We start from the raw sequence: 27,015 nt of genomic DNA on the forward strand, positions 1-27,015 counted from the left end.
GGTGATTTTAGTTGTGCGTCACACATACAGTTTCCAGAGAACAGACGGATGAGACCCACTGAAGGGATGTAAAGTTAAATAAAAATAAAAACAGGAAGTTATAGAAACTGTGTGTAACTTTATTATTAGATTATTGCGATTTGACGCTTGAGAAGGAAAACTTTACCTGTGTGACTCACGTCTTGGCTTGATGTAAGAAAAAATTAACAGCACAACTCAGTCAAGTAAAAACTTAATAGCATCACCTCTTTGAAAAGTTTCTGATAGTTTAATTCATGAAATAAAAAATGTAGCTGAACACTGTACTTAAGAATCCGTGTATCATTCGTTCATTTTTCAATGTAAAACCGAAAATCAAAAAACAAAAAACAACTCGTTTTTTTGTTTTTCATTTTCAAAACAAGAATGAAAAACAGATAACGGTTCGTTTTTCCATTTCCTGATTTTGTGCTCAAATGAAAAGTGGAAAAAACGGATAACGAGCGTTTCATCCGATTTTGCTATTTTCATTATAGTTCAGTTGTCTGACCCAGAAGTAGTCGTTACAAGGGAAAAAATAAACAAATGGAATCTTGGCGGAACTGGAGGAATATTTGCTATGATCAAGCAGCTTTTTGATACATACAGAAGCGTATTGCATTCACACAAAAAAATAAATTCGGCTCTGTTTTTCTGAATTAACGAGATAAACAACAGCTTAATTATAGCAAAAATATTCCTCTAGTCCGGCCATGATTCCGTTTATTTTTTTTCCATAGTTACAACTACTTCCGGGTCAGACAACTTAACTATATTGAAAATAGCAAAATTGGATTAAACGGTCGTTATCCGTTTTTTCCATTTTTCATTTGAGCACAAAATGGGGAAATGGAAAAACGAACCGTTATCCATTTTTCATTCTGGTTTTGAAAATGAAAAACAAAAAAACAAGTTGTATTTTTGTTTTTTTATTTTTCATTTTAAATTGAAAAACAAATGAACGAATGATACACGGACACTTAAGTATCAGTATATCTGATATCTGTATTTTCAATTTATGCAACTCTTCATTTTTACTGAGAGAAAATAGTAGTTTTTACTCAACTATGCCTGTCAGACAGATTTAGTTACATACAGATGGCAGGGTTTTTTTTTTTAACCCCCTTTCTGTCCAGTTAAAACCACATCCACGTGAATGAGGAGTGATCATTTTATGTGTTGAATAAATCTTCTCCCACCCTCTTGAATTGCACATTTTCTCAAAGCTTAACTTAACACCTGATTTTCCCGAGCTCAAATAAAGCTGACCTTTTAGAGATTCCTGATTCTACAAGGAACAAACACATGATGAACTATACGGTGCTTTGCTGTAGATTAAAAGCACCGTACAGTATGTAAACTGGTTAATCCTCAAAAACCCACTCCACCATCTGTGGCTAAAGTGGATATTTCTCAGGAAATGTTTGATCACGTGTTTTAAGGCTCCATAATGAATATGTAGAGGCTGTAATATTTCTTGAAATTTCTTAATTTGAGTTGACAAATGGCTGTAACTTGTGTAGGAAACGTTAGATGTGGACAGTAATTAATTTAGAAGTCTATATCGTATGTTTCAATTTGCACATTAAAAAAAAAAGATTTACAATTTTTTGCTCATAAATGATTTAATTCTGACAAAGCAAATGAGTCAAATAAAATTGAGGTTCTCCTGGGTCAGATGATATTTCATACCTGATGCCATCTGATACGATAGAAATACGTTAGAAAAAAATAAATAGTTTTCTTGTTTTTTGTTGTGTTTTTTTTTTTTTCTCTTTTTTGTGTTTAATAGGTTTGTAGGTCTGTTGTATAATTTTTTTGTGTGTGTCTGTGTGGTTCCTTATGTCTAAGTACATGTTTATGTAAATGTATAATTTAAAATAATAAAAAAAAATAAAAAATAAATAAATAAATAAATAGTTTTCTTGTTTTTTGTTGTGTTTTTTTTTTTTCTCTTTTTTGTGTTTAATAGATTTGTAGGTCTGTTGTATGATTTTTTTTGTGTGTGTCTGTGTGGTTTCTTATGTCTAAGTACATGTTTATGTAAATGTATAATTTAAAATAATAATAATAATAATAATAATAATAATAATAATAATAATAATAATAATAATAATAATAAAAAATACTTTTCTTGTTTTTTGTTGTTTTTTTTTTCTCTTTTTTGTGTTTAATAGGTTTGTAGGTCTGTTGTATAATTTTTGTGTGTGTGTGTCTGTGTGGTTCCTTATGTCTAAGTACATGTTTATGTAAATGTATAATTTAAAATAATAAAAAAATAAAATAAATACATAAATAAATAGTTTTCTTGTTTTTTGTTGTGTTTTTTTTTTCTCTTTTTTGTGTTTAATAGGTTTGTAGGTCTGTTGTATAATTTTTTTGTGTGTGTGTGTCTGTGTGGTTCCTTATGTCTAAGTACATGTTTATGTAAATGTATAATTTAAAATAATAAAAAAATAAAATAAATAAATAAATAAATAAATAGTTTTCTTGTTTTTTGTTGTGTTTTTTTTTTCTCTTTTTTGTGTTTAATAGGTTTGTAGGTCTGTTGTATAATTTTTTTGTGTGTGTCTGTGTGGTTCCTTATGTCTAAGTACATGTTTATGTAAATGTATAATTTAAAATAATAAAAAAATAAAATAAATAAATAAATAAATAAATAGTTTTCTTGTTTTTTGTTGTGTTTTTTTTTTCTCTTTTTTGTGTTTAATAGGTTTGTAGGTCTGTTGTATAATTTTTTTGTGTGTGTCTGTGTGGTTCCTTATGTCTAAGTACATGTTTATGTAAATGTATAATTTAAAATAATAAAAAAAAAATAAAAAATAAATAAATAAATAAATAGTTTTCTTGTTTTTTGTTGTGTTTTTTTTTTTTTTCTCTTTTTTGTGTTTAATAGATTTGTAGGTCTGTTGTATGATTTTTTTTGTGTGTGTCTGTGTGGTTTCTTATGTCTAAGTACATGTTTATGTAAATGTATAATTTAAAATAATAATAATAATAATAATAATAATAATAATAATAATAATAATAATAATAATAATAATAATAATAAAAAATACTTTTCTTGTTTTTTGTTGTTTTTTTTTTCTCTTTTTTGTGTTTAATAGGTTTGTAGGTCTGTTGTATAATTTTTGTGTGTGTGTGTCTGTGTGGTTCCTTATGTCTAAGTACATGTTTATGTAAATGTATAATTTAAAATAATAAAAAAATAAAATAAATACATAAATAAATAGTTTTCTTGTTTTTTGTTGTGTTTTTTTTTTCTCTTTTTTGTGTTTAATAGGTTTGTAGGTCTGTTGTATAATTTTTTTGTGTGTGTGTGTCTGTGTGGTTCCTTATGTCTAAGTACATGTTTATGTAAATGTATAATTTAAAATAATAAAAAAATAAAATAAATAAATAAATAAATAAATAGTTTTCTTGTTTTTTGTTGTGTTTTTTTTTTCTCTTTTTTGTGTTTAATAGGTTTGTAGGTCTGTTGTATACATTTTTTGTGTGTGTCTGTGTGGTTTCTTATGTCTAAGTACATGTTTATGTAAATGTATATTTAAAATAATAATAATAAAAAAAATACTTTTCTTGTTTTTTGTTGTTTTTTTTTTTTTTCTCTTTTTTGTGTTTAATAGATTTGTAGGTCTGTTGTATAATTTTTTTTGTGTGTGTCTGTGTGGTTTCTTATGTCTAAGTACATGTTTATGTAAATGTATAATTTAAAATAATAATAATAATAATAATAATAATAATAATAATAATAATAATAATAATAATAAATACTTTTCTTGTTTTTTGTTGTTTTTTTTTTCTCTTTTTTGTGTTTAATAGGTTTGTAGGTCTGTTGTATAATTTTTTTGTGTGTGTGTCTGTGTGGTTCCTTATGTCTAAGTACATGTTTATGTAAATGGATAATTTAAAATAATAAAAAAAGAAATTAAAAAAAAAAAAAGTTTTCTTGTTTTTTGTTGTGTTTTTTTTTCTTCTCTTTTTTGTGTTTAATAGGTTTGTAGGTCTGTTGTATAATTGTGTGTGTGTGTGTGTCTGTGTGGTTCCTTATGTCTAAGTACATGTTTATGTAAATGTATAATTTAAAATAATAAAAAATAAATAAATAAATAAATAAGCTAGTACAGATCAGCTACCCATACTAGTTCACTCTACGTCTGAGAAGGTAGATACTATGCAAATAATAAGCTAATATGAGTCCATAAACAGACATAGACTATTTGACTTCGTAGTCATTTTTATGCTTCAACATTTTCCTGAAATTACTATTACCTTTTATGTGGTTATTAGTGCATCTATTTCAAGATCTGAAAGCTTCCATCACTCAAAACAGACTCAAAATGAGTCACAGAAGCAACATTTCACCTTTACTTTTAGCGAAGCCAAATGGTTAATGGTTTTGTCCAGATATAGTCTACTGACATCTTCCTGCTTTAGAACATTGTTTCTAGGAATAGGTGTGAGTCAGACCATTACAGTAAAATGTGTCCACATGAGCTGACCTGTAGTAGATGACGGGTGGGTTGGCTTTGGCGGCACAGTGGAATCGGACCAGGTTTCCCTCCAGGACGGGCTGAGGCTCCACAGTGAGGTTGACAATGGGCAGGTCTAAGAGAAGAGACAGGGAGGGGGAAAGTCATGATATGATGAAGAACAGAGGAGCAGCAATGGAGCTGATTCAAAATGATCTGCAGTCATCGTTACACATTGTATAGACTTCAGTGTGATTTTTCCTGATCTGATGCGCCAACATTTATAGCCCCCACCCTGGGTTTATTGACGTAAAGGTCAGAGGTGTCAAATTATTGGAGCGCAAAAGTTGGATCGGCGTCTACGCAGCCTAGACGGAGTATGCATGACCAGTTTTTAAGCCTTTTCACATGATTTGTTTTAGAGCAGGGGTCCCAAACATGCGGCCCGGGGGCCAAATGCGGCCCGCCAAAGGTTCCAATCCGACCCGTGGGATGAATTTTCAAAGTGCAAAAATTCCACAGTCAAGGCTGTTGAATTCATTTTCGTTCAGGTTCCACTTACAAACCAATATGATCTACAGTAAAATAACAGCATTATAACCTCCAAAAAATAATGACTCCAGTTTGATGTGATTTTCACTGAATATATTTAAAACCAAATTAAAAACATTTTTATTCTCATTAGCCTTTGAAAGGAGATAAAAATGGGGTCACAATTCAGGAACCAGGAATGTGCGGTTTTTATTTTTATTTTATTTTATTGTATTTCTGTTTTTATTTTTTATTTTTGACTTTTTTATTGTATTTCAAATTTCATCTTATTTCTTGCACTTCAAAAATTCTATGCATAATCAAATATTTTAATGTGCGCTGCTTTTATTTTTATTTTATTGTATTTCTCTCAAATTTCATCTTATTTCTTGCACTTCAAAAATTCTATGCATAATCAAATATTTTAATGTGCGCTGTTTTTATATTTATTTTTATTTTATTGTATTTCTCTCAGATTTCATTTTATTTCTTGATGTATAATCAAATCTTAATGTATTTTAATATTGTATTTTTTCAATCAATGTGAAGCACTTTGGGCTACAATTTCTGTATGAAAGGTGCTATACAAATAAAGTTTATTATTATTATTATTATTATTATTATTATTATTATTATTATTATTATTATTATTATTGAAAAAATAATATTACACTATGCCTATAAACCAGGGGTGTCAAACTCATTTTAGCTCAGGGGCCACATTCAGCTAAATTTGATAGGAAGTGGGCCGAACCAGTAAAATAATAACATAATAATATATGAATAATGTCAACTCCAAACTTTTCTCTGTTTTAGAGTGAAAAAATGAATTTACATTATGAAAAGGTTTACATCTACAAATTATGCTTTCAAAAGATGTGAATAACATGAACACACTGAAAAAATAAGTGTAATTTTAACAATATTCTGCCTCAGTTTATCATTTATACATGTACATTATAACTTACAGATCACAGTGGATCTACAAATACACAAAATATTTAATAACAGGCAGGATATTGGTAAAGTCGCACTTCAGATGTTTCAAAATGTTCATATCTGTTCAGGTTATTCACATTTTTTTGTGAAATTAAACTTTGGTTTAGTGTAAATACATGAAAATATTTACGTTTGCAAAGAGAAAAATTTGGAGTTGTCATTATTTATGTTATTATGATAGTATTTTATTGATCCTGCCCACTTGAGATTGAATTGGTCTGAATGTGGAACCTGGACTAAAAGGATTGTTAATAACTTAGTGTAATTTTTGCATTTCACAAATTCATCCCAAGGGCCGGACTGGACCCTTTTGCAGGCCCCCAGGCCGCATGTTTGACACCTGAGCTATAAACAATGACAACTTCAAATATTTGTCTTTGTTTTAGTGCAAAAAATAACATTAAATTATGAAAATACTAACATTTACAAACCATCCTGTAACAATAAAATGTGAATAGCCTGAACAAATATGAACAACCTGAAATGTCTAAAGAAAATGAAGCACAATTTTAACTATTTTCTGCCTGTTACTAAGTGTTTAATGTCTTTCTAGATCCGATCCATAATACACATGTATACATGATAAGTTGAGGCATGTTATTGTTAAAGTTGCACTTATTTTTCTAAAGAGATTTCATTTTTTTCAGATTATTCACATCTTTTTTGTTTGGATAATTTATAAGAGTAAGTATTTACATAATTTCATGTTTTTTTTCCACTAAAACAGAGACAAAATTTGGAGTTGTCACTATTTATAGATTATTATGCTATTATTTTACTGGTCCGGCTCACTTGAGATCAAATCGGGCTGAATGTGGCCCCTGAAAGAAAATGAGTTTGAGAGCCCTGTCTTAGAGGTTGAGACAGAAGTTAAACTAAAGGAACGCCTTGGACATACTGGTTAAATTTTGTAAGTGTCGCAGTGGTGCTACCTGTCGAGTTTCATATCGACAGCCATGTCAACAGAGTGGAGGCCCGACTGGCTGCATGAGAGATATGTTGATAAAACAGACCACAAGCCTATTTTTCTTGTGTGAGGTCCACAGTTTTGCAGCAAAAACAGCATTTCTAATAATCACATTAATATAACACTGGCAATATTTTACATATTTACCTTGGTCTTTGAAACCATGTGAGATGTTTGAATGTATTATTTTTATTCAATTGTTTTATTTGGTATTGGTTTATTGTTCTTATTTGCTGTTGTTTTTAATTGTACAGCTTTTTATGTTTTTAATCTTTTCTTATATTTTATTCTTGTATTCAGGTTTTATCTATTCTTCTGTATTTTTCTTTATTTATTTTTAATCTATTCTTGTGTTTTACTCTTTTATTTTGGTTTTTATTTCTTTTTCTGTACAACACTTTGGTCCAGTGTGGTTGTTTTAAAGTGCTTTACAAATAAAGTTGGATTGGATAAATACAACAGATCTTTATTGTCACTGTCACAGGAAGAATAAAAATTCCCTCAGCAGTTCTGTTCTGTTTAGCAGCAAAAAACAATTAGTACACAAAGGACTGCATAAAATATCGCACAAAATACTGAAAAATGTAAGCAATGTACAAAAGTTACAAGATGACATATTAAATATACATATACTACTAAAGTACCACAAAAACTGGTGAAATACACATAAAGCTAACTCTATACAACAGATAAGAAATACAGTTGCGGAAAAAATTATTAGACCATCAAAAGTCATCAGAAACAATGATTATGCAATCAAGTACTAACTCCTGTGTGTGTCACGTGACTAAAACAGACAGAAAAGAAAACATGGAATGCCTAAAAGCACTGTTTTTGTCAGTACAATGCCAGAGCTATTGATGTAAGAACTGAAATGTAAGATTTTGGTTATTATCAAGAAAACATGGAAAATGGTTAGATATCAGATCTGAAATTAAACTATTATGAGCTATGTTTGTTGTTATCATTATATTTGTCCAAAAAAAATGTACTTTTAGTTGTACCAGCCATTAAAATGAACAAGAAATTAAAGACAACATGGGGTGGTCTAATAATTTTTTCTGCGACTGTATGTACAACAAATAGGATATATACAGGCAGAATAGGATGTATACAAGGTAAGATTTAAAAAAAAAAAACAAAAAAAACAAGGTGCATGTGTTGGGATTATTGCACTGAGGTCAGGTGAGTATGCACTGTCCATTAAACTGGGGGTCATGTATGACTTTTTTTTTTTTTCCAACTTCTGCACCTTGTTTTTAATTTTACCTTGTATATATCCTTTATATGTTGTGTATTGTACTGTACTGTATTGTATTGTGTTCTATTCTATTCTGGCACCTTTCACTATGTTTCAATACTTCAGCTTTGATGTTTGTGATGTTTCTGTTTTTCTGTCTCCCTGCTGTTCTTTAAGTGGGGGTGGTGGTGGTGGGGGTGGGGGTGGGGGGGCACAGTAGGGGTGTATAGGAGGTAGAAGCTCAGGAACACTTCTGTCCTGGGGGGAGGGGGGGTATGTTTTTATGCTTTTATGTTTTTATGTGATAGAAAATACATTTTGTCTTTTAATTCTACTTTCTTTTTAATTTAACTTATTGTTAGCTGCTTATACTCTGCATATATTTATTGATTGATTGATGACGTGGTATGACTGTTTTTGTGGAGCGGGGACCCCATTTTGTATTTTGAATTTCCCCTTGGGGATTAATAAAGTCAATCAATCAATCAATCAATCAATCAATCAATCAATCAATCTATCTATCTATCTATCTATCTATCTATCTATCTATCTATCTATCTATCTATCTATCTATCTATCTATCTATCTATCTATCTATCTATCTATCTATCTATCTATCTATCTATCTATCCATCCATCCATCCATCCATCCATCCATCCATCCATCCATCCATCCATCCATCTACTTATCTGAGGTTGAATATAAGTCACATGACTGATAAGGCATTAAATTTATATCAGAAGTTGAGACAACAAGAAAACACTTTCGCAAGCAACTTATATGATTTCACACATATTAACTGCCCATTCAAATTCATCAACTGAGAGCCGTGAGGGCCGCTGTGAGTCAAAAAAAAAAAAAAAAAAAACAGTGAGGGGAAAGACCACCTGCACATGCACGACTCAGCTGGACGCTCGTAAAACACCCACCGTGCACAGCTGAGTGTGTTCTTCATGAGAGCAGCAGGACACAGACCTTCTAGTGAAACTGAATTCTGCTTTAGAGGTGGAACCTCCAAACACTAGCCTTCTTATGATTGGTCACTTTCAACATGGTCACATTTTACTACGTCTTGAACCTCTGACTGAATGAAAGTCACCAACAGAAGAACATTTGGCTTCACATTCACAGTGGGAGCAGCCCGGACTGTTCTTGCAGTGAATATCTGTGCATGTGAAATCATATAAGTTGCTTCTGAGTGTTTTCTTAGCAATCTGACGCCTTTGAGCCCATCACTTTTCTTGGAAAAGAAGTTAATGGTAAAATTAAATCATATTCATACACTATTAATAGGAACATTACAGTAGAGAATATATCAGACGGCAGCTGTACTACAGCAGCAACACACAAAAAATAAAGTAAATACTAAGCAACATGGTATAAATACATGATCAACTACATGGTGCATTGCTGTAGATGAAACTAACAGTATTTAAATTAGGTAAATGAGAAACTACAGCAGCAAAATGCAACAAAATGAGCTGATCATCAATTGAACCAGGTGTGCTGGAAGAGGGAAATACCTAAAACATGCAGAATACCGGCCCTCGAGGACTGGGTTTGGACACCCCGGCCTTAATCCTATAACGCTGAACGTATCATATTTGATACATGAGTTTTGAAGCCCTCTGCATGATCAGTGTGATATTTTTTGTCTTGAAAAACCTGATGTATACAATTAGATACATGCAATACACAGATAATCCACCAGGGGGGATGAATTCGTTCACCAGAGGCCTTTCCAGTGACACTACAAGAGTGTCATTGATGAGGAAGGAGGCAGAATTTTGATTTGATTGGATTTGATTTATTTATTTATTTCGAACATGCAAAAAAAATAAAAATAAATAAATAAAAAATAAAAACAAAATAAAACATTCAAATGGACAGAATCTATCTCCAACCACATACAAATCTGAATTTTGCATGGTCGAAAAGGAGTAGGAAGAAGTATGAACTTAATTTTGACAATTTTGAAAAGGAATTACCAATTTGTTAGACATGTTTGCGTTATTTTATGTTTTTGTTTGTTCAAAAATACTAATATTTTTGAGCAATGAGACCCGATGTATTAAATATGATACAAAATTAAAAATCATACATGGAAATTGATATTTGAAAAAAAGAAAGAAAAAAAAAAAGGGTTGTTCAGAAGAACCAATAAAAGCTCCAGTTTCAAAGACCTGGAACTTTCTGTCAGTGATTTACTGGTTCAGGCTTTACAGGGTTAAAGGTTCACACATCCACACACAATGCAAACATTAATGATAAACTGATTGTAACTTACATGTTAATTCTTCTACATAGGTGAAGCTCCATAATGACTGCGTTTAGGAGGTATCTTTGTGCTGCCTTGATTTATCACAATTTCTTAATTTTTCATCAATAAATTCCTGAAAGGTTCAATGTGGAGGATAATTCATTTGGAAATCTATAACATACGTGTGTAAATGTCAAGAAAAAATACATAAAAAAGCAATAATGTGGATCACGCAACAGTGCAGCGGAGGAGATGCCACACATGGGTGATGCAGGCAGTGGGATAAGGTTAAGTAAAGTAAGGGGGAAGTCATCTTTGGCTGAATTTTCACTGATTCAGTCTGTAAATTGGCATCTTCAGTATCGGTCGTTGGGCAACACCTCAAATGAGCGAAAAAGTTCATCTACTTAATGCAGCACTGACAAGAAAAATGACTGCACAGTCAGCATCACTGTTCATGTTTCATGTCTCCACGCCAGCACAAAAGAAGAATCTGCAAGTTTGTTCTCTACTGTTATAAAGCATTATGGTCAGTTTGTTTTTTCTAAATTAAACACATATCTTTATTATTAAAAATGAATGGCTGTAGGAATTTATACAACCATGTCTTTCAAAAAACCTTGTCAAAATAATGGAGAAGTCTAATGTGTCCGCTACTTAAAAAAATGTTTTCTACTTTTCATTTGGACAAGAATATACAGGGTGTCCACAAAATCTCTTTACAATTAAAAAATATATATATATTACAGAAGCAATTGATGAGATGTTGATCAGATTTGTTCTGTGTACTCAGTGGTTGTCAAAGTTTTTAATCACATTGTTGGATCATGTGCAGTTGAATCATTGGTCCATTTTTCTTCAATGAGAGATCAATTTCAGCAAATGTTTACCTTGACCTTTTGACTAAATATGTGTCACCAGGGGGGCCGCTAACAACTGTGGGCCCCATGAAAGCTAAACGTTCCAGGTCCTTCGTAAAAGAAAGTATCTATCAGTCTGAGGATATGTAAGTTGGGTAAAGGAGGAAGGTATATAAGTGGGGGGGTGTTCCATAAGCGCCATAACTACTGTAACTGGTGTAAACCGAAAGTGAAACTTAACATGCTTTGGACATCCAACTCGATCTCCGTCTTCTATTCCTCTGTTATACGCCGGAGCTTACACAAAATTTTCACAACTCTTAACCTCTATCCTCTCGACGCGGAGGAGCAGCGGCTCTACTCCGAGCTCCTCCGTAGTGACTGAGCTCCTCACCCTATCCCTAAGGGTGCGCCCAGCCACCCTGCGGAGGAAACTCATTTCGACTGCTTGTATCCAGGATCTTGTCCTTTCGGTCATGACCCAAACCTCATGACCATAGGTGAGGGTAGGAATGTACATTGACTGGTAAATTGAGAGCTTCGCCAGCTGAGGTGGCTCAGGCATCTGTTTCAGATGCCTCCTGGACGCCTCCCTGGGGAGGTGTTCCAGGCATGTCTCACCGGGAGGAGACCTCGGGGAAGACCCAGGATACGTTGGAGAAATTATGTCTCTCGGCTGGCCTGGGAACGCCTCAGGGTCCCCCCGGAAGAGCTGAAGGAGGTGTCTGGGGAGAGGGAAGTCTGGGCATCCCTGCTTAGACTGTTACCCCCACGACCCAGCCCCGGATAAAGCGGAAGATAATGAATGAATGAATGAACCTCTATCTACTGGGCCCCCTCCACTGCTCTATGGGCCCCATAAATTTCTCATGTTCACCCCCCCTTTATGGCGCCCCAGAGAGTCACCACAACTGGATGACCTTCAGCCAACCATCATATTCCAGGTAGATGGTGCACCACCACACTGGGGACTGCATGTTGGTGGGTTCCTAAATCAAACATTTCCAGACCGGTGGACTGGAAGGGATGGTTCAATTCCCTGGACACCTCGTTCACCAGATATCACTCCCTTGGATTTCTTTCTGTGGGGTTATGTTAAAGATATCGTGCATCCAACAAAGATACGGGACCTCAACGACCTGATGCCAAAGATCACTGATACCATTGAAACCACTGATGAGTCTATGATGTAGCCAACATGGCAAGAAATTGAGAACCATCTAGATGTGCTTCATGCAACTAATGGTGCCCATATAGAGGTGGATTCAATGAAGCAAAAAACTTCAATATCTATGTATAATTTTGTAATATTTCCACAGATTTGTGTATTCATTTGCTTTTGTAATAAATTTGTTTATCTGAAAAGAGACTTTATGGACACCCTGTATGTATTTATAGCATTAACAAAGTCTGTGTCAATGTGTGGACATGCTGTTTTATACATTAAAGCAGTGTTTTTCAACCTTGGGGTCAGGACCCCACGTAGGGTTGCCTGGAATTCAAATGGGGTCACCTGAAATTTCTAGTTATGGAAAAAATAAAACCTTACTAATAAAAAATATATGGTGAGTTGAGAGAGACAATCCCAGTACATACAAGACATGACAAACTGTGAAGCTGAAACTGAAGCACTGTGGTACTGTTTATCTTTCAAATGTTCATTGTGGTCAGTTTCAGATGCTGCAGCTTTCATAATTCATAGTTTTATTGTTTGTTCAGTATTAATTGTCAGCCTTGTGAATCCAAACTGGACTGACTGTACATATCCTGACCAAGGAAAATCAGATTCTCACTTTGTGCAGTAATCTACACCTGGATTTTCTGCCTCCGTCCATAATAATATACATTATATAGACTAAATGTTGTCTAAAATTAACGTTTATTTACAACATAGTATAGCAAACTATTACATGATCAAAAACAAATTAATTTTAGGAAAAAAAAAAAAGTGTCCGTTTTGAATGTCTGGAGTTGCCAGATATTTGTGATGTTAAAATGGGGTCACGAGCCAAAAAAGGTTGAAAAACACTGCATTAAAGTGTAATGAATAGAAGGCAGATAGTGGCAGATTTTCACACTGGATAATGAGACAGTTTCACGGGTATTAATTAACAAATCAAAATTAAAGCTGCTTTTGTCTTTACATAATAATTAGAAAAACAAAACTGTGAAAGCACCAAGAACTTTGGACGTAATATTAAAAACCAGGCTGATAACAGTTACCATTCCACCATGTGCACATCAGACCAATCTAGTGATCTGTTTTCTTGCCTCTTAAAGCCGCTCGCTCTGTTTTGTGGAGCTGTTTATGATGGTTTTGTGATGGATGAGACGTGTCTGGAGCAGATCCACTACACAAGCTGTACCCAAGAAGAAACGGATGTTCTTATGTGGGAGGTGCAGAATCACTGAGGATGAATATATGGCGTTTCACATTTAATTAGATTGAGATATGTTGCCCAATGTAACAAATGCTCAGAGGAGTTTTCGGCACAGAACCAAACAGAACTGATGGGACAGTACAGGGACAGTGTGGTCTCACCAGCTTTGGTTTTTATTGAGCACAAGCTGCCTCAACAATTCACAACTTCATGCATCATAGCTCGTACTGGCAGCTCAATTATTCACATTATAGCAGCGTGGTGACAATATATACATTTAATACTAGACTAGTAATCTCTTTTGAGCTCAGTTAATAAATATAGCATCACATTAAAAAAGATATCATCTATCTCTTTGTTTGTCTGTTACACACTTCATTTGGTTGCTTCTGCACAGTAGCACATCCAGTACATTTATTTAGGTATTTTTATATTGTTGTATTATATCTGTTATATTTCCCCATTGTAGGATCAAAAAAGTGTCATGTAATGTAATGTGATCTAATTGAATTTAATCTAATCGAAAGCAAAATGAAGTGAAAATACAACCAAGCACAACAAACCCCGCCCCTCACGCATATTGTATCTTAATTTGGCATCAATCCAGTTGATGTCATCATGTCTATGCATGTGCTGATGCCAGCATATCAAATGCCTCTATATACAAGGTGGGGAAGCAAAATTTACAATGAACATTTTGTTGTTTTTTCCTCAGCAGGCACTACATCAATTGTTTTGAAACCAAACATATATTGATGTCATAATCATACCTAACACTATTATCCATACCTTTTCAGAAACTTTTGCCCATATGAGTAATCAGGAAAGCAAACGTCAAAGAGTGTGTGATTTGCTGAATGCACTCGTCACACCAAAGGAGATTTCAAAAATAGTTGGAGTGTCCATAAAGACTGTTTATAATGGAAAGAAGAGAATGACTATGAGCAAAACTATTACCAGAAAGTCTGGAAGATACTATTAAAGAAGAATGGGAGAAGTTGTCACCCGAATATTGAGGAACACTTGCGCAAGTTTCAGGAAGCGTGTGAAGGCAGTTATTGAGAAAGAAGGACACATAGAATAAAAACATTTTCTATTATGTCAATTTTCTTGTGGCAAATAAATTCTCATGACTTTCAATAAACTAATTGGTCATACACCGTCTTTCAATCCCTGCCTCAAAATATTGTAAATTTTGCTTCCCCACCCTGTATGTGCCAAGTTTGAAGTAAATTTCAACAAAAATGTGAAATTTTGCCCATTATAACTAAATAGGAGAAGAAAAAGATTTGAAAAAATCATAAAAAATTTGAAACTTTGACTTACTTTTTCCAAAATGAAATGACATCTATTCTGTGTCACTGGCAATCTATAAACCCAATTTGGTATGAATTCAACCAATAGTTTTGCTGCTACAGACATGTGAAATGTTGGCCATTATAAGTAAATGGGGGGGGGGCGTCGTTTCAAAATTCATTAAAAATTAGAACTTTGACCTACTTTTCCCAAAAACAAATGAGATCTATTCTGGATCACTGTCAATCTATAAACCAAATCTGATACGGATTTCACCAATAGTTTTGCTGCTACAGATGTGAAATGTTGCTCATTATAAGAAAATGGGGGAAAAAAATATTTTAAAAATTTGTAAAAAATTAGAACTTTGACCTACTTTTCCCCAAATGAAATGTGATGTATTCTGGATCACTGGCAGTCTGTAAACCCAATTTGGTATGAATTCAACCAATAGTTTGTTAACAAAGAAACAAACCAAAAACAATACCCCTTACCTCCCCTTCGGGGGGTGGGGTGAAAAGCACCTTGTGACTTAAACTTCCAAGGCATAAATAGGCCTACTGTTATTTTCTCATCACTTCAGTCTGAAGCATTGTTTATAAGGTAATAACAGACTTCAACATGAGACTAAATCACTCTTAGATGTTACAAACTCTGATGAGAACTTCACAATAGTGTTTCATCAGTTAATTTCACAGTAGATCTCAATTTGTGCATGTTCTGTTCCCTTTAAACAACCTTTGAGCAGCCATCTGAAGGGACATAAGTTGGACATAGCATAACTCTTAAATGCACAGAAGCAGACAAATATGTACAGTTGTTAACAGGCTTGTTGAAATCTGGTGAATGGCAGCATTCTGTTCCACTGAACAAAACAACTGCTGGTATGTGACATGCAGCTCCAACTGTCGAATCTAAAGGACTCTTTTATTTAGCAGTTATTCCTACACTGATTTTTTGGACATATTATTGATTTATATAGACTATAGCTGTGTACAGTGAGACAGTCATTATAATGAAATAAACCTGTTTAGGTTCATCAAGATCCCTGAAGGGAGTTATATGACAAGGTTAAATACTTCATGAGACCAAATATATAATAATAAAATTAGGTGGAATTAACCAGTGCTTTTTTTCTTTTTCCTCTCATCATATGTGGAGTCTATTGTTCTGATAATTATAAAATTTAGTATAGTAAGTAGTAAGCTAAGCATATCTTCTGTTTCTTTAACCCCACCTTATTGCATATATTTTTTTTATTTATCAATGGGAAATGTCCATAACAAAGTCTTATAATCTATCAAAGTATATTTCTTTAAAGTGCCTTCTATATATTGAATAGAATTATAAGGTGATGTTAAAATGGTAGTAACAAGTGGTGTCAGGCACAACAAACCCCACCCCTCACATGTATTGTAGCTTATTTTGGCATCGATCCGGCTGATGTCATCATGTGCTAATGTCAGCATATCTTGCCTCAATATTTGTGCCAAGTTTGAAGTAAATTTAAACTTCACCCATTTTACCCATTACAAGTAAATGGAGGAAAAATTATTTTAAAAATTCATACAAAATTGTAACTTTGACCTACTTTTCCCAAAATGTAATCACATCTCTTCTGGGTCACTGGCAATCTATAAACCCAATGTGGTATGAATTCAACCAATCATTTTGCTACCAGAGTGTTAACAAACAACCAAACCAAAAACCCTTTGGGGGGGCAAGGGGTAATAATGCTCAGGGATGTTACATTTTATGTATAACTTTACTCTTCTCTTATGGGGATCTTCAGACACAAAGGTTGTGAATATGTTATTTATTTATTTATGTATTTATTTTGCATGATTCAAGAATGGAAGAAAACAGATATGTTTGAAAAGAGGAGGCTGTCATTATGCTCAGGAGAGTCTGTCCTTAGTCCAGTGGTTCCAAATTTTTTTTGGCTCGTGACTCCATTTTAACATCACAAATATCTGGTAACCCCAGACATTCAAAACAGAGTTGTTGTTTTTTTGTTTGTTTTTTTGCTAAAATTAGTTTGTTTTTAATCATGTAATAGTTTGCTATACTATGTTTCAAATAAACAATAATTTTATTTGACATTTAGTCTATATCATGTATATTATTATGGACGGAGGCAGAAAAGCCAGGTATAGATTACTGCACAAAGTGAGAATTTTATTTTCCTTGGTCAGGATATGTACAGTCAGTCCAGCTTGGATTTACAAGGCTGACAATTAATACTGAACAAACAAGAACTCAAACTATGAATTATGAAAGAGCTGCAGCATCTGAAACTGACCACAATGAACATTTGAAAGATAAACAGTACCACAGTGCTTCAGTTTCAGCTTCACAGTTTGTCATGTTTTTTATGGATTGGGATTGTCTCTGTCAACTAACCATATACTTTTTATTAGTAAGTTTTATTTTAATTTTATCAATTACTAGAAATTTCAGGTGACCCCATTTGAATTCCAGGTGACCCACGTGGAGTCCCGACCCCAAGATTGAAAAACACTGACTTAGTCACTGGTAACTGTAGGCAACGATTACACTCTTAGATCGTCATTTTCTATTTGTTTTTGGTTGAGCTGCTTCCGTTAATGGTTCCTGACAAATACGCTGAATTCAGTGTTTTGTTATAAAACGTCGGATTCTTTAGTCTTTATATGAAACAATTTTTGCATCTTCATGGAGTGTAACTGTTTCACTTCCGCAGACGATTTCAATATCAGCAAAGTTAGCATTTCCAGTAGCTCTTAATATCCTACACATACAGTAAACTGTGACCTGAAAAATATTTCAGACAAAACTATTTCCTGGGTTTGTCAGCGTTAAACTCTTTGGTGGTGTAGTGGTTAGCACTTCTGCCTCATAGCTACAAGGTTTTGTGTGTTGAGTTTAACTGTCCTCTAGTTTCCCTCATCATGAAAAATAAATACTTACAGGTTAATTGTCCTGTCTGTGTACCTCAACACAATGCTGTTAAAGCTCACTGCTCCTAATACAGGGTGGGGAAGCAAAATTTACAATATTTTGAGGCAGGGATTGAAAGACAGTGTATGACCAATTAGTTTATTGAAAGTCATGACAATTTATTTGCCACAAGAAAATGTACATAATAGAAAATGTTTTTATTCTATGTGTCCTCCTTCTTTCTCAATAACTGCCTTCACACGCTTCCTGAAACTTGCGCAAGTGTTCCTCAAATATTCGGGTGACAACTTCTCCCATTCTTCTTTAATAGTATCTTCAAGAAAGTCGACATTGCTGTGTGATGTTCTATTGGTAGCATGTTCTAAAACGCCCCAAATAGCAGAATCCAGAGGGTTTAGATCTGGGCTAGAAGGCGGCCATAAACATGATTCCCAAAAATTGCTAAAGTTGGATTTGTTGCTGTTGTCAACCAGTGTTTTGGTGTTCTTGTGTAAGATTTTAACTTCAAATCATATTTTACTGCATTTCTAACGGTCTTGTTGTCTACCTCAAGTTCAATTGCCATTTTTCTCATGGATTTAGTTGGATCCTTTAGGATTTAGGATTTGAGAGCTTTAATTAAAGCTTTGGTCCGTTTTTTGTTGCTTCCTCCACTTCCAGACTTTGTCGTAATAGTTTTGCTCATAGTCATTCTCTTCTTTCCATTATAAACAGTCTTTATGGACACTCCAACTATTTTTGAAATCTCCTTTGGTGTGACGAGTGCATTCAGCAAATCACACACTCTTTGACGTTTGCTTTCCTGATTACTCATATGGGCAAAAGTTTATGAAAAGGTATGGATAATAGTGTTAGGTATGATTATGACATCAATATATGTTTGGTTTCAAAACAATTGACGTAGTGCCTGCTGAGAAAAAAACAACTAAATGTTCATTGTAAATTTTGCTTCCCCACCCTGTATGTGCTAATGCTAATTACTAATGCTATTGTATCAGTAGCTAATAGGTTTAAATCAATAAGAAAGTTTGATAAATACTAATGATTAAGTTATGGAGAGGGAGGGACAATAAATAAATTCTTAATAATATTATATAATCTATATGGGGGTCATTTTTTGTGTGTTTTTGAGGCCATCATATTAAGAGGGTGACGATAAGCAAATGGTATGGGAATGTAGAATGCTGTACACTGTTTTTTTTTTTTTATATATTTCCACTTCTCTGTGTCGTTATGATCATCTTCTTTTTTACATGTTAGAAATAAAAATGTAGAGTTTCTTTGTTTGTTTGTTTCTGTCTTTCTTGTTTTTTTGTTTTTTGTTTTTTTTATCAGATCTGAACAATAACCAAGGACAGTTATTGTAACTCCCTTTGTACACTCTTCTTGTCTCAAGAATAAACATACCTTTGAGTTTTTAATTAAAAGGTTTCTTCCAATGCCAATAATTCCAGTATCATTTATTTTTTTCCACTCTAGTCAAGGACAGCTCCACTGTGAAATGGGCAGATTGGTGTGTGTGTGTGTGTGTGTGTGTGTGTGTGTGTGATGAGTTCCAGCTAACGGGCAGGATAAAGGTGACGACTGCAGTACTTTGGCACCGCATGAAGCCTACTGACCCTCCAGCACAGTATCACCCTTTACAATTATTTCATGTACTTCACACAGCAAAACAGAACAACGAAAAACATCAACATGACTGGAATTTTCACACTTGTTTAAAATCATCTGAAAGACTGAAATCTTTTTAAGAGAATCGATTTCATCAGAGGCTCGGACAAAAGGCTGCTGTGAGTGAAATGCCCTTTTAAGTACAATAAAACGGATTTACAGACAAAAAGCTTCAGCTGCAGCTACATGGTAAAAAAAAAAAAACAACAATAAAAAAAAAACAAAAACAAAACAGAAAACAAAAACTTGCTTTTAGTGCCAATACAGAAGACAGAAGTTGGACTTAGCACAACGGGCTGTATTATTCATTGTAATCAACACTGGTACAGTCAAGGCTGCCACTCAGTGCTGTGTATAAAAAAAAGACTGAAAGGTGCCGCACAAGACATTATCAAACCCTCCCACTCAGTGACTCTCAAAGTGCTAAAGTGCTTTTGAGGTATGCCGTGAAGGCTCTCCAAGTCTCTGTGCACTTATTACTTTAAAATCATTGCAGATCTGTGATTAAACCATGAGTGCCCCACCGTGGACTGCACTTGACTTTATTATGTTAAATGTGACAGTTCTGCTCTGAGATTTTTCCACCAAAAAATATGATTTTTTTGTGAACCACCAGAAGAAAAAATAAATAAATGCAAGTTTTATTTAAAATGTCTTTGACAGGTGGTTTAAGGAAACAGTTCAGTCTGATTTGTTTTTTTTATACCTGGTGGATACATGCCCGCTGTAACAACATCAATCTGAAATACTGTCATAAATAAAATCGACTAATGGAGGGGTGCATTTTACTGGGTTAGTCAGACTTAATATACTTCAATTGAGAGGTTGTGTACGTGGTCTCATGCTTTAAATAAGCAGAAATAAAAAAAATTTAAAAAAACAACGCTCCTTTGCTTTAGGTTGTTATTCAATTTGGCTTAATATTAGCTGGAATATCTTTCTTTTATGACAATCAGATTACATTTCTAATGAAAAACATCCTTTACAAGATTATTTTTCTCAGAAGTAAAGCTCTTTTCCGTATTTGAACTTCACATTTCCCAGTATATAAGAGGCTTGTATGTGTTTTCGTTTGGAGCCTCAGTGTCTGAGCGAGTGTGACATGAATCAATCCTTCTTTGCCCCATGGCCAAACTTTCCAAAAACTTCACTTGTGCATCAATCATAGCTTGTTGAGACATTCAGCTCAGAGACAGTCAAGGAAACAAACACAAAGGACGGGCTGAGAGCGCAACCCTGTCAAACCGTGTCAGACTGTCTGCTCGTTTCAGACCCGCTGAGTTACTTTCATTCAGGAACATACATGTTCATCTGATTAATTTGGGGTTTTGCTTTGAAAAACACTTAAATCTAAAAACGGAGTTTGATGTGTTCGATGCTATCAGTCTAATACAAACACCCACACTTCTCTGTAGTTAAGACTTGTCCTTTTTAGGTCAACAAAAAGACGATGAAGACAATGAAATAATACTAAAGAAGGTAATCGTGGTACCTCAGTGATATGAGAAAATGTACAGGGTGGGGAAGCAAAATTTACAATATTTTGAGGCAGGGATTGAAAGACAGTGTATGACCAATTAGTTTATTGAAAGTCATGACAATTTATTTGCCACAAGAAAATGTACATAATAGAAAATGTTTTTATTCTATGTGTCCTCCTTCTTTCTCAATAACTGCCTTCACACGCTTCCTGAAACTTGCGCAAGTGTTCCTCAAATATTCGGGTGACAACTTCTCCCATTCTTCTTTAATAGTATCTTCCAGACTTTCTCGTAATAGTTTTGCTCATAGTCATTCTCTTCTTTCCATTATAAACAGTCTTTATGGACACTCCAACTATTTTTGAAATCTCCTTTGGTGTGACGAGTGCATTCAGCAAATCACACACTCTTTGACGTTTGCTTTCCTGATTACTCATATGGGCAAAAGTTTCTGAAAAGGTATGGATAATAGTGTTAGGTATGATTATGACATCAATTTATGTTTGGTTTCAAAACAATTGACGTAGTGCCTGCTGAGAAAAAACAACTAAATGTTCATTGTAAATTTTGCTTCCCCACCCTGTACAACACACCACTGTGACATATTGTCCAGCCCTACATGTCACAGTTATGCAAATATACATAAACAAGTTTTTCTATAATAAGCACTGTAAGGAAATACAAAAAAAAAAAAAAACAGTAGTCATTTAGGCTGCGTTCAGACTGCAGGTAAATGTGTCCCAAATCAGATTTTTTGGTCCATATGTGACCTGTATCCGATCTGTTAAAGACAGTTTGAACAACACTAATCCAATTTTTTCAAATCCGACCCAGGCCACTTCCATATGTGGTCCTAAAACGTATCGGATATTTTGCAATGCAACTTCAGTCTGAACGGCCAGGTCACATTTATTGACCTTTACGTCACTGAAATGTGACAAATGTCATAATTCTGTGTCCCAGGAGGAGGAGCGGTGGGAAAAACATATTTACTTCTGTAAACACAGTGTGTGCCTGCGTGGTCACGTATGGACCTCTTTTGCGGGTCACTTAAGGATCACATTCAGTTCACACTCAAAATTGATAGAAGTTGCATTTAACGTGTAATATGAATGAGCAGACAAAAAAATCTGAATTGTGCATTAAGACCTACTGTCTGAACGTAGCCTTAGACTTACTATTACTTTGACAATCATATTTCTCTTTAATTCTAACCCATTATACCAATGTGTTGTCATATGTCATATGTTTGGGTGAACTGGTGGTTATAATTTCAGAAAACAAATAAGATGTGTATGTTGCCTATAACAATTTATTTATGTTTATGACCAACATTTTTGACACTTGAATATCAAATTAACCCTTTGGGCACCAAAGTTTCCTTTTTATTTTTTAAACACCCAATTTTGATATAAGATTGAAAAAAAAAACAAAAACAAACGTCTGTTTCATTCAGTTATGTTGCTTGTCGCAATTTTGCATATTGCAACTTTGGCGCTTGTTCAAGTACAATGTGGCAGAGCCCTGTGATAAACTGGTGAATCATCCAGGTTGTATCCTACCTTTGCCTGTACTTGCCTCCACAATCTCATATAAAGACATCTGGCACTCTGAAATTGTGTGTGTATATACAGTTGTGTTCATAAGTTCACATACCCTAGCAGAATTTGTGATTCTTTGGCCATTTTTCAGAAAATATGAATGATAATACAAAAACTTTTCTTTCACTCGTGGCTAGTGGTTGGGTGAAGCCATTTATCATCAAACAAATGTATTTGCTCTTTTTAAATCATACTGACAACAGAAACTATCCAAATGACCCTGATCTAAAATTTCCATACCCTAGTTCTTACTCCTCTGTTTTGGCCCCTTTAAAGGCGGCCTTACACTGTGCGAGTTTAGAGACGATTTCTCACTTGTACGACTATTTCTGGGATCGGGCCCGATGTGCCTCTAATTGTGTGTCGTGCTTCGTGCAATGTACATGGGGTAAAGAGAAGCGACTAGCACCTCACGACCAGCAATCGTGTGTTCGCAAGGAAAACAGAGCTGTTTGAAATCCTGTTCGCTCCTCGTGAGGGTATCATACTGTCAAAGCAGTGCCACGAGCCGATGTGCCTCAAATTCTCACACTGTGCATGCGCAAATACAATAATAGCCAGCTACTGTAAGCTAATTCTAAGCTTACAGTAGCTGGCTATTGGCCTAGTGCAATTTAGCTTTTGCAGCTTACCTCTAGTTCCCTTTGCTGTAGGATTGACAGCCCATACTGTCCACGTCTGGCAAACCAATTCCTGCACCAAACACGTCACCATCTTTTCTTCTTTTTTGATTCCCCGCAGATAATGGCACATATTGCCAAAGCAGCTCGTTGGTTTTTGTTTAGCACTACCATTTTGTGACTCACGCCAATACACAATCGTCTATGCACTTTCAGATTCCTTGGTATTTTAACGTTGTATTTCCGGATACAACACTCGAACGTCTCGTGCGTCCTCTGATGTATGGTCGTTCAGTGTGAGCAGTCAGGTCGCATACGAGCATCGGTTCGTACAGTGTGAGAACATGAATTGTGAGTCTGACCTTACGAATGACTCGCACAGTTTGAGATGAAGCTGCGTGCAACGATCGAAATAATCGCACAGTGTATGGCCGCCTCAACATCAACGACAGCTTGAAGTCTTTTGTGGTTGTTGTGGATGAGGCACTTTATTTTTCAGATGGTAAAGCTGCCCATTCTTCTTGGCAAAACACCTTCAGTTCCTTTAAGATTTTGGGTTTTCTTGCATGAACTGCATGTTTGAGACCTCCCCAAAGTGGTTCAGTGATATTAAGGTCAGGAGACTGAGGTGGCCACTCCTTCATTTTCACTTTTCTCTGCTGTAGTCAGTGACAGGTGGACTTGGCCTTATGTTTTGGGTCATTGTCATGTTGGAACATCCAAGACCATCCCATGCACATTCTGTCAGGGTATGTAAACTTATGAGCGCAACTGTATGTATGTTGTGAACAAAGTAGTGTAAATGTATGTGTAGTATTTGTCACTTGAATGAGTACACTGGGTGGTACTGTTTTTATGTGAACTATGGTAGTGGTCCCCAACCTTTTTTGTACTACGGACCGGTTTCATGCATGAAAATTTTCTGTGGACCGGGTAGAGGTGCGGGGGTTCCAATAACAAAAACTTTTGTCAGTTCAGAGCATGTGATCTGAAACACTTACATTATATATCAGGCGATTCCAATGATTCTACACTATAATATCAACTCATCCTAAAGCAGAATCAGTCGGAACCTTGGTCTTGTTTCCCTGCAACTAGATGGTCCCATCTGGGGCTGATGGGAGACACACACTCCAATTGTATTCCGTATATCCAGTCTACTCTGGATTCCACTGGAACTGCTTTGACTTTAATCCAGAATGCACAGAGGTTTGAAGTTGTCTCAAACATGGATTAATGTGCCGGAGCAGTTTGGAGGCGCTTGTGTGTCACCTGTTGGGATGAACCTGTAACTGAGGCAGGAATCCTGATATTTCCTTCTAAATGCAGCTTTCTGTTTGCAGTCTGTGACCCTTCTGCAGCCTCATCGTTTCCTCATTTCTTCCTGAAAAAGTTCTCCAGTGAATTTTATTTTTCGCTCATTTCTTCAGCTTATGTTACTACTGATTCATGAGTGGTTGTGAGGCGAGGGCGGAAACAGTCGCTTTTCAAAATAAAATCTCCGCAAGACTAATCGAAAAAATTGCTTTAATATTAACCACATTTTTTTTTTTTTTGTCTTTGCGGCCCGGTATCAAATGATCCACGGACCGGTACCAGTCCAGGAACCGGGGGTTGGGGGCCACTGAACTATGGTGTTTTATGCAGCGACTAAAGATGGAAATTAGAATCGCCTATAATCTTGCATATTGGCACATATTGTGTTTATTAATATGCACTGTCCCTTTGAAAAATAAACTTCAACTTTGACCCAATGACTGTATTGAATGAATGAATGAAAGACAATGAAACAGTTTAGTAACACATGAATGTAATGGCTGTTAAAAGTCAAAACTAGCATGAGCTGTTCAAATCCTATGATATTTTGAAACATACTTTTATAATATGTGTTCTTTGCAGTAATCTACAATGACAATCCTTTAGCTTAGTGCTGAGTTATTTTGTAAATACAGAATGCATCCAGAGGATTTGAATACATAATACTACTCAAACTAAAATGACTAATGTGTAATGACTAATTGTTTAGATTCGTCATTAACTCGCCCAACAATGTTGCTTCAAACTACACTCATCTCATCTCAGCTCTTGCTATTGTTTCTTTGGTTGAAGGCGGATTTAATTCAGTATAGCAGGTGCTGCTACAGCTGCTACCCTATTAGTTTGTGACAACACAACTCTTAATGCATGCAGGACTGTAGCTGCAGGGGTAAAAGGTGGTGGTTATTCTACGGGCCAACAGCTGGTGAGAGCCCACAAGATTTCCAGAAGGATCTATGAATTAATTAATTGGTGGCAGGGCAATATTTCAGTTATAAGGCTGAGAATTCAGGCGCACACCTATGGGAAACACAATTTATATAAAGGCTTCTGATCGAACACCTACAGCCAATAAAATCATCACACTTACATCGGTCTGGGCCGTTTGTCGTTTGTGTTGTTGTGGTCACTGCTTGGCAAATTTACAAAGAAGTACTTAAATATTTATTTGATTTGACACTGACAACATGATATGGAATAAGGTGTGACTGTGAAAATGCAGGAGAAACTCTGCAGTTTTCCAAAAATGCTTTTTTTATTTGTAGAAACATATCAGTGATGTGCAGCACAAGGTTTTTCCATTAATTTTTTCGAACATTTCAATGCCAAACAAAATCGAAAACAGGGAAATAAGAAGCAACTACTTCAAAATTAACAGGTAGGTATCCCTAGTGGTATTTGATTTTCTACATTTTTCAACCTATTTCACATTAATCTCATTCATCATTTTTGGGTTTTCTTCTCCATTTTCTTCGAAGGGTGATTCGTTTATTAAGCCTTTATATTAATATTTCAATAACTGTTACAACTGTGTGTTCCATTCCGTTCCTACAATGACAACACTGGATATTTACCCTCATCATTTTGCTCCTATTTGGACCATGAATAGCAGCTGATAAAGTATCTGTACTTGTTTAGTCATCTGTAGATACCCTTCACATCAAGATTTTACATTTTACTATTATTGATATACATTCTTTCAACATATTGCTAAAGGTAGTACCTGTATTTCCTGTTTTCATTGTGAATGTATTCAGCAGTGGTATAGTCCAGGGTATACAGCAGTATATGGAGTATACCTACTTATTTTTCAGTCAGTATTGCGTATACCCACTTCTAAATCCCCCTGATGTGCACCATTCAGTAGTATCTGCAGCCAAACTGCCCATGTTTTCCCCTCGGATGGTGAAGCCATGACCCGCCCTACTCTGCCTCTAATTGGCTAGTGCTTGGTACCTTCACTAATTCGATTGGTTAACTTAAGGCATGAGGACTGATGAGCCAATCAGAGGCAGAACAGTGCTGTCTTTCCAGGGCAAGGGGTATTGTCAGAGACACCTCCCACCCTTTCAACAAACTCCTGCCTTCAGGGAAATGCTTCTGGAGCCTCAGGTGCAAAACTGCCAGATTTTTAAATGGTTTTTATCCAGCGGCCATAAGACTGCTCAACAAAAGTTGAGGGGGTGAAGTGCGATAGAGAATGTGCAATAATAGGTGCAATACTGACCTCTCCATAGTGCAATATTTTTACTTTTACTAACCTATTTATTTATTTATTTTAGCGCAGTTTTTAGCTTACCAGCCGATAGGCTGTAAGTTATTGTCATCATGCGGCGTCTGGCGGCGTCGTCTGCCGTCGT

At 35.0% G+C, this 27,015-nt stretch overlaps 1 protein-coding gene across 1 annotated transcript in view; it reads right to left on the minus strand.

Moving 5' to 3' along the window:
• The window catches only part of kirrel3a (kirre like nephrin family adhesion molecule 3a), a 520,880-nt gene that overhangs the window by 130,830 nt on the left and 363,035 nt on the right, over positions 1–27,015 (minus strand). Inside the window, exon 6 of the mRNA XM_030154510.1 lies at positions 4,521–4,626. Within this exon, the coding sequence (XP_030010370.1) occupies positions 4,521–4,626 (106 nt within the window). The remainder of the gene's footprint in view (positions 1–4,520; positions 4,627–27,015) is intronic.

This window comes from Sphaeramia orbicularis, chromosome 14, assembly GCF_902148855.1.
Source record: "Sphaeramia orbicularis chromosome 14, fSphaOr1.1, whole genome shotgun sequence".
Lineage (NCBI taxonomy): Eukaryota > Metazoa > Chordata > Actinopteri > Kurtiformes > Apogonidae > Sphaeramia > Sphaeramia orbicularis.